Source organism: Thamnophis sirtalis, unplaced genomic scaffold (assembly GCF_051295495.1).
Source record: "Thamnophis sirtalis isolate CommonGarterSnake01/CBP01778 unplaced genomic scaffold, rThaSir2_p1.2 scaffold_2, whole genome shotgun sequence".
Taxonomy (NCBI): Eukaryota; Metazoa; Chordata; class Lepidosauria; order Squamata; family Natricidae; genus Thamnophis; species Thamnophis sirtalis.
In genome coordinates, this window is record NW_028261382.1 from 101,485,966 (window position 1) to 101,500,107 (window position 14,142).

General features: G+C 50.8%; 1 protein-coding gene across 3 annotated transcripts; it reads left to right on the forward strand.

The window, feature by feature from the left end:
* Positions 1-1,735: 1,735 nt before the first annotated feature.
* On the forward strand, positions 1,736-14,142 carry MAPK15 (mitogen-activated protein kinase 15). 3 transcript variants are annotated; one of them, XM_014071309.2, is made up of 14 exons: positions 1,736-1,875; positions 1,970-2,068; positions 2,215-2,244; positions 3,609-3,699; positions 4,411-4,541; positions 6,492-6,655; positions 7,707-7,846; positions 8,458-8,515; positions 8,655-8,792; positions 8,912-9,017; positions 11,187-11,454; positions 12,391-12,482; positions 13,219-13,362; positions 13,633-14,142. In XM_014071309.2, exons 1-14 carry the CDS (start codon positions 1,801-1,803, stop codon positions 13,849-13,851), a joined length of 1,755 nt encoding a protein of 584 aa, XP_013926784.2. In that variant the 5' UTR covers positions 1,736-1,800; the 3' UTR covers positions 13,852-14,142. The 3 variants fall into 3 exon arrangements, with proteins under 3 accessions (XP_013926784.2, XP_013926785.2, XP_013926786.2); XM_014071310.2 differs by having other exon boundaries at positions 13,222-13,362; XM_014071311.2 differs by having other exon boundaries at positions 13,291-13,362.

A 14,142-nucleotide genomic window follows, 5' to 3' on the forward strand; every position in this document is an offset into this window, starting at 1 on the left:
AGGATTAGTGACTCTGTTTCTTTCTTTAATGTACCTGTTGTTAACCATAACCAAGTTTGTTCACTGTCCACTTTATCTTTTATTTTTTCCAGAAATTGGCCATGCAGTGCTTTGTTCTGCCAACTCTCCATTCTTGATTTTATCACTTCTTTTCTGTATTCTTGTTTCGTCTGTTGGGCCTTCTGTAGATTTTTGTTCTTTACTTCGATTAATAGATGTTCTTGACTTTCTTTTAAATAATCAGCCATTGCATGTTTTTCTTCTTCAACTGTTTGCTTCACTTGTAATAATCCTCTGCCACCTGATTTTCGGGGCAGGTATAATCTATCAGTATCACCACGTGGATGTAAACTGTAGTGCATTGTCATTAGTTTCCTGGTTTTTCGGTGCGGGCGGAGCCAGTCAGTGGTGCATTTTACTGGTTCTCTGAACTGCCCATAATTCACCCCTGCCGGAAGTGCTCAGCTGACTGGCAGCCAACAGAGCCCCAGGCAGAATTGTGCTCTGCGAGGGGGCTACCTTCAGCACTCCTCTGCCACCCCCCTTGCCTCTTAGCACCCCCCCTGCTGCCCCCCTTGTCTCTTAACGCCCCCCTAAGTCATCCCACTGCCCCCCAGGGGACGGTACTGCCCACTTTGGGAACCACTGCTGTATAGCATATGTAACTGCACACACAATCAGTACACACATGAAGTAGTAGGTAACCAATGAGTGTGTAAGTGAACATTGAGCTTCTTTGTGAGGAAGTATAAAAACTTCAATGCACACCTGTTTAGAACGTCTCCTTCTCCTTCTCAAGCTGGAATGTATTGAAACTGTCAGTTTTGAGCTTCCACTTTGCTCTTGTGCAGAAATAAAGTATTTGAATTCCACTTGAGGAGCCCTTGATGCCCTGAGCCTGCTTGTTTTCCTGCAGGTATTTAATTACCCAAACTAGGTAAAAAAACATCAGTGCTAGTAAGGGGCGTGTGTGTTTGCTGTCAGTTTATAGTGCAGTGGCTTCCCTGTCAGGGTTCTTTGGCCTGTTTGCTGTTGGCTCCTTTGGCAGTTTCTGGATTTGGGTATCGTTTGGACTCGGCCTGGCCTAGGATGATCACATTTTCCCAATTGAAATTGTGGTTAAATGTGTCTATGTGTTTTGAAATTAAGAGAATTCTGGTTCAATCCCACTTTCCTCGTTGGCTCATTGCACCAGGTGGATGAACCTAACAGGCGGCCTGTGGCCATCGGAACCAAAAGTACTCCAGGAAAACCAAAAGGCATTTTATTAAAGGGGGCGAGGGAGACAAATCTTTGCACAGGAGGAGGCAAAAAGAAACGGTGCGTGCATTTGGCGCCACAGATGAAACGGAAGAAAACTCCGGTTAGACACGGGGAAGGGCCGTCGAGAGGCGTCGCGTCTCCTCCAGGACCCAGAATTCAGCCCGAAGATCCGCTTCCTTGCTGCCCACCGGAGGAAAACCAGAGTTCGGGCTCCAAGGAACGCGCGGAAGGCAGCGATCCGTCGCCTCGACTGAAAAAGCTGACCGGACCGCCGGAGGGTGTCCCGCCGAGAGGCCGAGCGCCCTTCAGCTCCGCCCCGGCACCTCCAGACCGGCGGGAGAGCCCCGAGCGGAACCCGGCAGAGGGAGGATCCCGGGGCCACACGGGCGAAGGGGACCGGAGAGGCGGAAGGGGAGGGGCCTCGGGGACGCCAGAGGGCGGGCGCTTCCGCTGGGCGGGGACAGGGCCGCGCGTGCGGGGGCCGGCCGTTGCCAGGGCAACCGCGTCTAGCAGCGGCGGCGGCGGCCGGGCCGGAGGATGAGCGGGGCGCCGGCCGAGGTGGAGGAGCCGGTGGCGCGGCGCTACGAGATCAAGCGGCGGCTGGGCAAAGGGGTGCGCTCGCGGGAAGGGGAGGGGGCTCCCCTCGTCTCCCCCCGCCCGCCGCCCCCTCGCTGACCCCCGCCCGGCCCCTCCCTCCCCCCCACAGGCCTACGGGATCGTCTGGAAGGCGACAGAGCGCCGGACTGGGGCCAGCGTGGCGGTCAAGAAGATCTTCGACGCCTTCCGCAACCGAACCGACGCCCAGGTGAAGCCCGCGGGCGGCGACGGGGGGGGGGCAGATTCCCGGGGCGGGGGTGGCTGCTGGGGGGCTGGGGAGGCCCCCGGTGGCCCCCGCTCTCCCTCGCTGCCTGCCCGCCCCGCGCGAGCCTTCCTGCCGCTCTTCCCTTGCAGAGGACCTTCCGGGAGATCCTGTTCCTCCAGGTGAGCCTCCGCGCCGGGCCCCGCTCGGATCGCCCCGCCGAGACGGCTGCTGAGGGGATGCCGGGGCTCAGCGGAGCCGGCCAGCTCCGTCCCGAAAGGCGTCGCGGGGCTCCGAGTGGGCGAGGGTGGGAAGGCGCCTCCCGCGAAGGAAGCAGCCTGGAGGGCGGACCCCCCCCACCCCCTTCCGCGGGTGCCGGTTCAGGGCTGGCCTTGCTTGCTTGGTCAGCAAGGTGCCCCGGCCGACCCCCCCAATCCCCCTTCGTCCCCTCCCTTGTCTTGGGAAGCTTTTCCCCCCCTGAAAGGTTTGAAACGATCCTCCTGAAACAGTTGAAGAAGACGCTTGAGAGCAGGTCCCTGGGCAGTTCCTGGGCAACCTTTGTAAATGGGGGCCTTGGCCAGTATTTTTGGATTTGTGTATGGGTTTCAATAGCTTTGTAAGAAATAATAGATTTGATATAAACGGTCGACTCTTAGAGGACAGTGTATATGAAAACGACTTTGCAGTCTGCAAGTTTCCCTTAGAAGGGCTTGCTTGGTTTGTTACGACTGAAGGCAAAAGAGGCAGACTTCCTATTTGCCCCATCTAACAGTAATGGCAATTATTAATTAAACTGGTATGCTGCCTGACTCTGAATGAAATTGGGCAGCTTGCAACAATCAAATGAAATTTCAATAAAAGACAATAAAAGAGAATAAAGGGTGAACACGGTGAAGTGGAGAGGGGTCCCTTGCTGAAGGCCTGGGAGAAGAATATACCTGGCGAAGCAGAAGTGTTCCTTGGGCATAGTTGAGGCATAGTTGTTTATGCCACCACATTTTGGACCATTTGAAGTTTCTGGCTGATCTTCAGGGGCAGCCCCATGTAAAGTGTGCTGCGGTGTTCAAGCTGCAAGGTGACTAGGGCATGAATGAGTCTCTGAACGCCAAGCCCCCCCCCCCCAATCTAAAGCCCAATCGGTGCATGAAACGACTTACGTGAAGGCCTTCCTGGTAATACCCGCTCTTCAAGCAGGAGCTGCAAATCCAGGAAGACACACACACACACACACACACACACACACACAAACACGCACACCTGGATTGTATACCAACATGCCTGGGCCAGCCTGAAGTCAAAAGATAAAATTAAAAGTATAACTCTACATTGGAAGGTGACCCAACCCAGTTTTAGATAGATGTTGAAAAGGAGGAGAGTAGAATCCTGTGGTGCCCTACACAGGGGGTGTCTAGTGAGTGATCTCCCCCCAGCCAACTTGAGCCTGCCCTAGAAAAAGAAGAAAAACTCCTGTGTAATTGTGGCCCCGATCCCCAGCTTGGAAGGACGGGAGCATAGGTCAGGGCTCTGTTGGTCTTATGTCTTGCAGGAATTTGGAGGGCATCCGAACATCATTCAGCTCCTGAATGTCATCCGGGCTCAAAATGACAAGGACATTTATCTGGTTTTCGAATCCATGGGTGAGCTCTTCCCAGCTTCCCATGAGAGAGGGAGGAAGGCAGGCAGCCAGCACTACAGAAGTCTGTCCAGCTGGGTTCGAATTCTAGAAGTTTGCTTGTTTTTAAATATTTATTGCATTTTCATTTATAGTTATTTACATTGTTGTAAACACTTTGGGAGTGTTGTTTCCTGAAAGTAGGCATATAAAATAATTGTAATAAATGAATAAAATTCTAGGAACTAAGGGAGTCAGTTGCCAGGAATTAACACTGCCTCAAAGGTAGCTAAATAAATAAATAAATAAATAAATAAATAAATAAATAAATAAATAAATAAATAAATAAATAAATAAATAAAAGCAAATTTGTAAATGCTATTTCAAATGAAAGCTTGAATGGAAGATAAACTTGTGAGGTGACTTGCAAGACAAGGGTCTTGGGGTGATTTAAATTGTTCGGCAATTTGCAGAGTTATTTCAAGGTAATAAAAATGTGTTAATAATGGAAGTATATAGAAGAATCCTTTAGCAGGTTAGGATTTATAATGGGAACTTATGCTCTGCCAATAGGAAACCTGAAAATTAAAGCCAAATCTCTCATTCCACAATGTTTGTGATGTATTCTGCTCAGTGCTAGTGAAGTGTTTTGGCCTTCAGCACCCTTGGAACAACGGCTAGGTATTGCAAGCATGATGCAACACATTCATTGCTGCTTTTATGTCCCCTGTTTCAGAAACAGACTTGCATGCAGTGATCAAGAAGGGAAATTTACTGAAAGACATTCATAAGTGCTACATCCTGTACCAGCTCTTGAAAGCCACCAAATTTATCCACTCGGGAAATGTTATTCACAGGGACCAGAAGGTATTAATTTTATTTATTTATCAAATTTAAGCCCTCCTTCCAACTTCTTGATGACTCTAGGCATTTAGAAATAAAAAGACAAAGGACTTTTTAAAAAAAGACACAGGTGACCAGAAGGACAGAACATTAGCCACAATCAGCCACTCTACATCCAGGCACTTGGCTAGGATTTTGGCCACATCCCTTGGCCAGCCGTACACAACTGGGGTAACATCCCGATAGTCTCACTTCTCATCCAGCCCTTTCCAAAGGCTTCACCCAAAGGCTCCACGCGCATGTTAAGGAGGCAGTAGCAAAGCCTGAGCAAAGGCACCATCGCTCCACACCTGTCGACAGCGACTGAAGGTAGCCAGGGAGAAATGAGAAGAAATGGCATAAAGCTCCTGGCCTCAAACCCCAAAGCTGATTCAGAAGGAATCAAATGCCCCTGAGAGATCAAGGAGGCATCAGGAGGGATCTCAGATCGTGAACATCATTTTATTGGAAGTTTATTGATGATAGAATAGAATAGAATTTTTTATTGGACACACAAGGAATTTGTCTTTGGTGCAGATGCTCTCAGTGTACACAAAAAGACAAGATACATTCATCAATAATCATAAGATACAACACTTAATGATAATCATAGGGTACAATAAGCAATCAGGAAACAGTAAATGTCAATCATAAGGATACAAGCAACAAAGTGACAATCCTGCAGTCATAGGTGGGAGGAGGAGATGGGTGATAGGAACAATGAGAAGACTAAGAGTAATAGCAATGCAGCCTTAGTGAATGGTTTAACAGTGGTGAGTGGTGACAGTGGCTTTTATACTGAATCCTGGCTTGAAACCTGATTGAGCCCAGATAATCTGTTTCCTCCAGAATCTTCTGGAGCTGAAGCCCAGGCCTCTCCACCACATTCCCTGAAATGGGACTTTTGGGGGTGAGGAGGTGTCACAACCTCCTTTAATTTATTCCTATTTATATAGAATAGTCTTAAATTAATGAAAATAAGTTGAGTGGGGCCTGAGTTATCTTTGTCCAACCTTCTCCCAAGCACTTAATTTACTTACTATATTTCTATACTTCCTTTCCCGGGTTGTATAGTTTATAGCTTAACTATGAGGTCAGTTAAATGGAGAGAAAATAATTAGCTAATTTGTGTCATGGTGAAGGCATCAGGCTAGAAACTGGGAGTCTGTGAGTTCTAGTCCTGCCTTTGGCATGAAAGCCATCTGACCTTGGGCTGGGCCCGTCCACTCTCAGCCCTAGGAAGGAGGCAGTGGTAAACAACTTCTGAAAAATCTTGCCAAGAAAATTAACAGGGATTTGTTCAGGTGGTCTCGAGCATCAGATACAATTGAACGGAATGGGGGGGGGGGAATCAGTCCTAGGTCTTGGGGTCAGTTTCATGGCCTGTTTCTTGGCTAAATCCTAGCCTGATACAAGAAGGACAAGGAAACCTTTGGCCCCTGGGTAATGGTCTCCAGGGGAGTATTGGGGGGGGGGGGTAATCTACCCCAGCAATGGAGAAGAACATACCTTGTATTAGGTGGACTGCAGATAATCTCCCCTCTAACATAAGCACCCTTATCTTGCATGCACAGTCTCCAGAAAATTCACTTTTCACTTGGCAGTTAAGGTTTAAAGCAGGCTTTATAAAAGAAGATTATACTGGAAAACGAATTATTATTTTAAGGGAAAGGGGTTAGGCTTTCCCTCCCCTCCCTCCGAGGTACCACCCTACCCTCAAAAACATGTTCTCCATCCTGCATTGAGGTCCTAAAATGCATTTCTTTTATTAACTGGAAAGTTTTTTGAGAAGAAACTCTTATCTTTGATCACCGCTATTCCAAAATATTCCTGTTTTACCTCCTCTGAGTAGAACTGGGCATAGTGGGATGCCATAGTGGGTCAGGTGATTTGATGGCTGCATGAGTCCTTCCTTTCTTCGTCTTTCACTTCCAGCCTTCCAACATCTTGCTGGACAGGGACTGCTTTGTGAAGCTGTGTGATTTTGGACTGGCTCGTTCCCTGGGCCAAATTGAAAGAGATGAAGGCAACCCTGCACTTACTGAGTATGTTGCTACTCGCTGGTACCGAGCCCCTGAGATCCTGCTTGCATCAAAATGGTAAGGAATGGAATCCACGTGAATTGTAGAAGAAGGGAGAGTGGTTTTCTCCTGCTTTACTTTCCCTTCCCAGAGATGTTCCAAGCTTTTTTGAGGGACTAAGCGGGATTAAACAAGCTAGAGCTGCAGAGTGAAGCTGTGGATGCGTAGGTTTTCATAGCTAGATGCTTGCTAGATTATGACAGAAGGGAACTGTTCCCTGTATTCTGAGTTTGTGGCTTCCTGGATTGATCATTTGAAATTTGTACAAACCTTGAGCCAATTTGAGGGTACAGTTTACAAATTAGAGCAGCGAACCAAATAGCAGTTCCCCCCATTTTGAACCAGGAACAACCTTGGTTCAAAATATCCAGTTAAGAGAGGAGCTCGCGGATCCACATATTGCATCTGAAAAAGCTTCAAAGAAATGGGCCTATTCTCCAGTGCTGTGAATGTGTTTCTTCCAAAGCTCCTGCCTCTTCTGGGCTTGTAACTGCTAGAGGTTCCTTTATTTTTTGAGTGTTTCCATAATTAAAGGATAATTCAGGAGCCAATAAATTCAAATAAGAATTGGCTAAAACCCAATTGGCCACCTCTTAATGGTTGCGCTGACTTAAAAAAAAAACCTTCTTGAGTTGCAAAGATGCAAGCTGTAAAGCGACACCAATATCTTGGGTTGTTTTTAAAGAGTGAGGCCTTGTGGGAGTCAGAGGCTCTGAGGGAGACAACTGAAGCCATTGGTTTCCCTCCCCCCCCCCCCGTTATTGCTGGTTCATTTCCAAGGAAACCCCCTTGCCTGGATCAACGTTTCCTTTTCCGTGACCCAGGCAGTGCCTGCGCCTTCTTTCTTTTTTTCCCTTTGGCAGGGCAGCCGGTAGTTTACTCCCCTCCCCCTCTTTTGGCATTGCCATAACTGACAGCTCTTAAATATGGTTCAGTGTCAGTTACAGTGTTCAGCAGTAACACAAAGCTGGCCCCTCTTCCCATGTTCGGGGCCAGGGGCCTGCGGCCTCTCTGCAGGTTGGGGGGGGGGGATTTGATCCCAGCTGCCTTTTTTCTTCCTTCCCTGCAGTTACACCAAGGGGGTGGACATGTGGAGCATCGGCTGTATCTTGGGGGAGATGCTCTTGGGGAAACCTCTGTTCCCAGGAACATCCACCGTCAACCAAATAGAGCAGATCCTGCGTGTTATTCCTCCCCCCAGCGCAGAAGGTAAAAGCTACATGCTTCAGTGATGTTTACTCATCTGTGTCTGGAAGAGCCACCAACAATTCTGTAAAACATTCCACCCTGCAGGAGGTATCAGAGTTTACCTCTCAGACCCCGAGTCCTGCTGGAAAAGCTGAGAAGGCGCTCCTCGGTGGTCCCTGAGACCCCGAGGGAATCTTCTTCGAAAAGAAGGACAGAAACCTCTGGGAATCCCATGGAGACCCTCTGCTCAATTGGCCATCGGGAGTGTTCAAAGAAGACTGCTCTGAGATGCTGTGTCTTCTGGGGTGTGGACGGATGGGTGGCCTGCTGGATGGCTGCTGAGGGAGGGAGTGTCTGCTCCTGGCTAGTAAGTGGGCAAGTGGGAAGGGAAGGCAGCCAGGCTCCAAGGATGGGAAAGCCAGCTACCATCCATCCAGGAGAAGGACGTGTAGAGGCAGGAGAGTGCAGTGTGCCTGGCCTAATTCCTGCCGGAGGCCCCTCCGTCATCTATCCCAGGGACCTGCCCGAAAGAGCAGGGAGGAAAAGAGTGCCTGGCATTTTGTTTTGTCGGAAGTTGGGGCCCAAGCTAGGCTCTTCGCTCAGGGGCCCCGATTTGTTGCTTTGCTTTGCAGATGTGGAGGCCTTCCATTCTGACTACCAAGCCTCAGTTATCAACCGCGTGAGCTGCCAGTGAGTGTTTTCTTTTGCTGAGGGGATCACACTTCCCCAGGAGGAGGCAGCCTCTTTCAGGCCAGCAAGTGCCCTGGGTAAGGCTGGCTGGGAGCACTCTGTGGAGCGGAACTGCAGCGTGCTTTCTGTTCGGCTCCAGGCCCCAGCTGTCTCTGGAGGAGCTCTTGCCTGCCTCCACCCCTGCCCAGGCCCTGGACCTTCTGAAACGGCTGCTGGTGTTTAACCCCGAGAAGCGGCTAACAGCAGAGGAGGCGCTGCAGCACCCCTACGTGCAAAGGTGAGAACTCCATGGAGCTTCGATACGGCCAACTGGCCTCTCAGATGGCCAAAGTCGTTTCTGTGCCCATTTCAGCCTCCTTCGGTCAGCCTTGTGCTCAGCTGGCCTTCTCTCGGTAGGTTCCACTGTGCTGCCAAAGAGCCTGCTCTCGACTACAGTGTGACCCTCCCTCTGGCTGATGACGTGCAGCTCTCGGTGGCCGAGTATCGCAATCGGGTTTATGAGGTAACCCCCTGCCCCTACGGGCCCTGAGGGGGCCTTTCATCCTACTCTTGGGAGATCTCAATAGCCCCAAGAGAGCTGAAGACGCATGTCCGGAAGTGGTAGGAACTTTGGGAGAGAGAGAGAGACCATGCCACACTAGGGTTTGCCTTGATGCGGGCAAGGGTAACTGAACAAAGTCAGGCTACTCTTCTAGATTTTAAGAACTGATTTCAACAAACTAAGAGAAAGAATAGAAAGGATTCCATAGATGGAAATCCTGAAGGGAAAACAGTTTGGGATGCTTGGGAAACCGAAAACAAAGTAACGAAGGCCCAAACAAAATACCACAGAGGAAGAAAAACGTGAGCAGCTCGGTTGTACAAGGAGCTCTCTCGTCAGCTGAAGGATAAAAAGGGGAAACATAATAGTGGCAGGCCAAAGAGCCAAAAGAAATGAGGGAAAGAGGGGCTTGTAACTAGAGCAGAAAACTAGTTTGAGTTTGCAAAAAGGTTTCTGATAAACCTGTTTCTGTTGTGGCCCAGCAGGAGCCGTTGGAGCTGCCCCCAGACTCCGACAGCAAGGGACCCTCTGAGTTGGCTCTGGAGGATGTGGAGGACCCTGGACAGGGTTCCGACTCCGAGCAGGATGCAGAGAGGCTGGTTGGCCACCAGGAGGCACCTGAGCCTTGGACCAATGGGGAGGAGAAAAGGGGAGGGTGAGCCGGAGGCCAGTAGTGAGTTGTTCCTGGATGCACGCCATCGAAGAGCTACTAGGCATCAGGAACAATTACAGGAGGTGATTGCACTCAGCTGGTGGTCATTAGGCTCCTCTCCAGACTATAAAAAGGCTACTTGTGCACACGCCCTCTTTGCAGAAGTCAACACAGAACCGAATGTCGGAGAACTTTGTATGAGCTTGGCAGGCTGGATTGCTGCCAAGCCTTATCTGTGTTTATTGCTGCCCAAGCTTGTCTGTGCTGGGTTGCTGCCAAGGACCTGCTTGTCTGTTAATTAAATGCTGTAATTTATCTCTGGCTCGGAGTGGGCTTTGGTGTGGAACGAGGGGGGTCGGAACAGGTTTCTATATAAGGACCAAGAGGAAAGTCAAGGAAATGGTCAGCCCACTAGCTGGAAAAAAGGGCAAGAAGGTGACAGGAGAAGATGAAAAGTGTTCAATTCCTTTTTTACATCTGTGCATTTATGCAAAAGGAAAGAAATAGCCCAACCTGTCAAAAGCAGCACCTTGGGAGACAAAAGGAGAATGCAGGTCAAAATAGGAATTGCCTCACTGAGTTTTAGGTTTCCTGGCCAGAGTCTGGTTTATACCCCAGGGTGCGGAGGGAATTGGCAGGTGTGGTCTCAGAATCCATGAATGAAACCTTTGAGAGCTCCTGGAGCACAGCAGAACTGCCAAAGCACCGGAAGAGAACTGGCGTGGTTCCAGTCTACAAAAGGGGTGGGGGTGGGGGGGAATGGATCCAGGAAATTATACTTGACATCCACTTGACATCAATACCTGGGAAGAATCCTGGGAAAGATAACCAAGTGGAGGATTTGTGAGCATCTAGAAATGAACTTACTAGAAACCAGCATGTGCTTGTTAAGAACAGGTCAGGCCAAACAAATGTAATTGCCTCCTTTATAAAGTGACTAAATGAATGGAAATTCGGTGGATGCAGTAGGGCATTTGATAAAGTAAACTATACCCTACATCATCCAGGTGCCCTGGTGTTCCACCACTTAAATATGAACCAGCAATGTGGTGCAGCTGGCAAAAAGACCAACCAAGCCTTGGGCAGCATCAACCGAGGGATAACAGCAGCAGCCAAAAAAGCATTGGCTCTTTGGCTGCTGCCACACAATTCTGGCTCATATCCATTTTCTACTAGGATCCCAAGATCCCTCTCAGAGTTACTCCTATTGGGCCAGGTGCCGCCTGCAATAGTATATCTCTGCATTTGGGTTTGGGTTTTTTTCCCTTTGCTTAGAACCTTACTTTTCTCACCACTGCATTTCATTTTGTCAGATAGCGCTTCTAGTGTTCTAGTCTGTCACGTTCCTCCTGTAGCTTAAGCCTTAAGTCTTCTGGGCTGTTGGCTACTCCTGTCACCTCCCTCCCTCCCATTCCCATCTCACCCCTCCCTCCCTCCGCCCGTCCCTCCCCCCCTTACTCTCTCTCTCTCCTTTCCAGTTGATCTTGGAATGGAAGGCCAGTAGCCAAGCTGAGAAGCAGCCCCTCCAGGGAGATGCTCTTCCATCTGGTTCCACAGATGCCACCGGTTCCCCTCTCAGGGCCCACTGTCCGATGAAGGGTGGGACCCAGCTTCTTCCATCCCATGGGTCCCCACCACCTTTTGTGGCAGCTTCCCAGCGGAGAGCAAATGAGCCAAGAAATCCTTGCCCAAAGCCAAAGTTCAGCTCCACCGTCTGCAGTCCTACTGTTAATGCAGCTGCCCAAAGTAAGTGCCTTCTCCTTGCCAATGTTTTTCCATGGATGGGCTAGTTACGTTCCATGATGTCCCGAAGGTGCTTTCTCAAAAGGGACTTTTTCCCCCTTGAAGATGTTTCACTTCTCATCCAAGAAACTTCTTCGGTTCTGACTAAATGGTGGAGAATGGAAGAATTTATACCCTCCCTTGCAGTTCATCTGGCTGTTCTGAGAGTCATTGAGGCCACTTTGAGAGTCACCTGAACAGGGCAAGTGGGTACGGGACCTTTTCAGGACTGCTGGAAGGACCGTGTTGTAAACGGGGGAGAGGTTGTACCCCCCCCTCTGTGTTGATAGAGGGCTGTTCAGTTTTAATGTAGATGGCCTCTTTGACCCTCCTTTCAAACTAGTGGTCCTCTCTGTCCTGAACGTGGAACTTTGCTGTCTTCAAAAAAGTGACCTCTGACTTTAAGATGCAGAGGGACTGCTGGATCTTGTCCCGATGGCTTTGTAACCACAGTGGAGGTGCAGGTGAACTCGTGGTGCAGCCGTCTTCTGCCTGTAGAAACCGTCTTCTGCCTGTAGAAACCTTCACTGTATTTAAAATAGATGGTGGTCGGGCAGAGGTCCAGCATGGCACACATGTGCTCTGGGCTGAGGTTGGTTCTGTGAGGGGTCCGCAGATAATGTCTCAGCCATCCTTGATTTAAGAATTTCAATTCAGGTAGTCCTCGCTTAACAATTCCAATTGTTAGATCAAGGAGGTACACCAGCCTTTATGGGGCACTCCGAGCAATTCCCTTCAAGAAATGTGCAAAGGCAGGACAAAGGCTGCTGGGCAGTTCCACGTTGCCGACCACTTTGTAAGTGTTCCAGGAACTGCCCCCGTGGTCGCTGGGGACCTTGGAGCCTCAGGAGGTCTATTCCTGCCTGTGATTTGCCCACCTCTTTCTTTTTCATTCCAAAGATTTCCTGCCTGCTGGCAACGTGGCAATGGGTCAGCCTCCCTCCCACCTTCGGCAGTACCGGAGAGCAGCGGGCACCTCCGCTCTTTGGGACGTGAGTCGCTCTGCCTTTTGCTTTCGCTGATCTAGGCCTTCTAGGATTGCACTAGGATTCCACCAGGAGGACCACAGGAGATCCCAGGCCTTTCAGAGGTCCTTTCCAGTTGCCATGCCGTCTCCCTGGGGATTGCTTCACCCAAGGAGACCCCCCTGGCTCCCTCTGCCAGGTTTCCCTCCTGTTGATCGAGCGTTCTCAGTTCGTAGGAAATGTTCGGAGGGGCTTCCAAGAAGGGGGCCCAGTGCTTCCTACATGTTGCAGCCTGGATGGGCCTCCCCTGCATAGCCACTCAAACATCTGTGTAGCCCTCTGTCCTCCCTTCTTCCTCTTGCACATTGTCCCCTGGGAAGCAGAAAGGAGGAGCTCTACCTCACAAAACGACTACTCAGGCGATGTCCAAGGGGCCATGCAGATAAAAGCCATTGGCACCCCAACCCCTCACGGGGTCTTCTTGAAGGAGTCCCCCAGCTCTTAGCCCACCTGAGTGCGAAAGAAGCCCCGCGTGCTGACGATCAGCCTTCAGGTGTTCCTGCCTTTGGACGGGCTGCCTAGCAAAGCAAAGGATGCTCTTTGTCTGCCCCTCCGTCTGGTGGGGCTGCCTTGGGTTTCCTTTGACCTGGGTGCTGCGGGGGGAGTTGTGTGAGGCCAGGCCAGTGGGAGTCACGCACCGATGCCGGGAGTGGGTGAATCTAGGAGTCCCGCTCAAGCTCCATCTCTCTGTCATCTGCCTCAGCAGGTGCCGAAGGGGCCGGGGGCGACAAGCCAGACCGCATCCCCCTTCAAGCCTCTTTCCTTGCTCAGCCAGGCTCAGGAAGCAGCCCTCAACCAGCATCTGACGAGGAAGGGGGCCGTTCCCAGCAGGGTTGCCATGGGGCTGGTGAGTGAAACTGTCCTGACCCAGTCAGTCTTGGGCTTGGCTGCCTTCCAGCTGGAGGCCTCCTCTGAGACGGCCCAGGGTCACTTTTCCTGGTCAGAGAACGCCACGGGTGGCCTTGGGAGGGGCAGTGGTTGCGTGGGATCAGTGGGGGAGGAGTGCTACGCTCCCCCTTGAGCCTCTTCCAATTGTCCATCTTTTAGGAGCCTCCCCCAATTCGGCCCTTTGATTTAGCCCCAACTCCCCGCCTCTTTGCTCTTGGCAAATTCACAGGTCCACCCGGAATCCCGTGGCAGGGAAGCTCATTTCTTTCTGAAGCCATGCAAGAAAATGTTCCAGGTTACAGCAAACGTCGGGATAGCTGGCGACCCCAAGGCCCACCTGGGCAGCTACTCCCAGTCCTATGGGACCATCTGCAAGTCTGCCCTCCAGAATCTGCCTGTCTCTGGTGCTTCTCGCCCAGTGCTTGCCCCCAGTCCCCAGCAGCTCTGAGCGTGGCCTCTGGTCACCTGCAGCAGGGGAGGCAGGCAGGCAGGCCGGCCTCCTCCTCCTCCTCCTCCTGCCTCCCTCCAGTCAGCCGCGTCTGTCTTTGATCCGATATGACCCCAAAGCCCTGGGATCCACCAAGAGAGAAGGAAGTGAGCCGCTGCCTGGTTGCAGCCGTGACAGGTTTTTCAAAAGACCCAGGCTGTCCAACCTGTCTGTTGATCTCACGATCAAATAAAGCCTCCCCCTCCCCCCAAAAAGCTTCTGAAATAAAAGCCTTTTCTACATGGGTTAAAA

What these genes read in the sequence shown, in the direction of transcription:
- MAPK15 (XM_014071309.2), top strand. Translation starts at nt 1,801, where the DNA reads ATGAGCGGGGCGCCGGCCGAGGTGGAGGAGCCGGTGGCGCGGCGCTAC. An exon ending in TTATTCACAGGGACCAGAAG is followed by an intron (nt 4,542 to 6,491) that starts GTATTAATTTTA and finishes TTTCACTTCCAG; the next exon opens with CCTTCCAACATCTTGCTGGA. An exon ending in ATCCTGCTTGCATCAAAATG is followed by an intron (nt 6,656 to 7,706) that starts GTAAGGAATGGA and finishes CCTTCCCTGCAG; the next exon opens with TTACACCAAGGGGGTGGACA.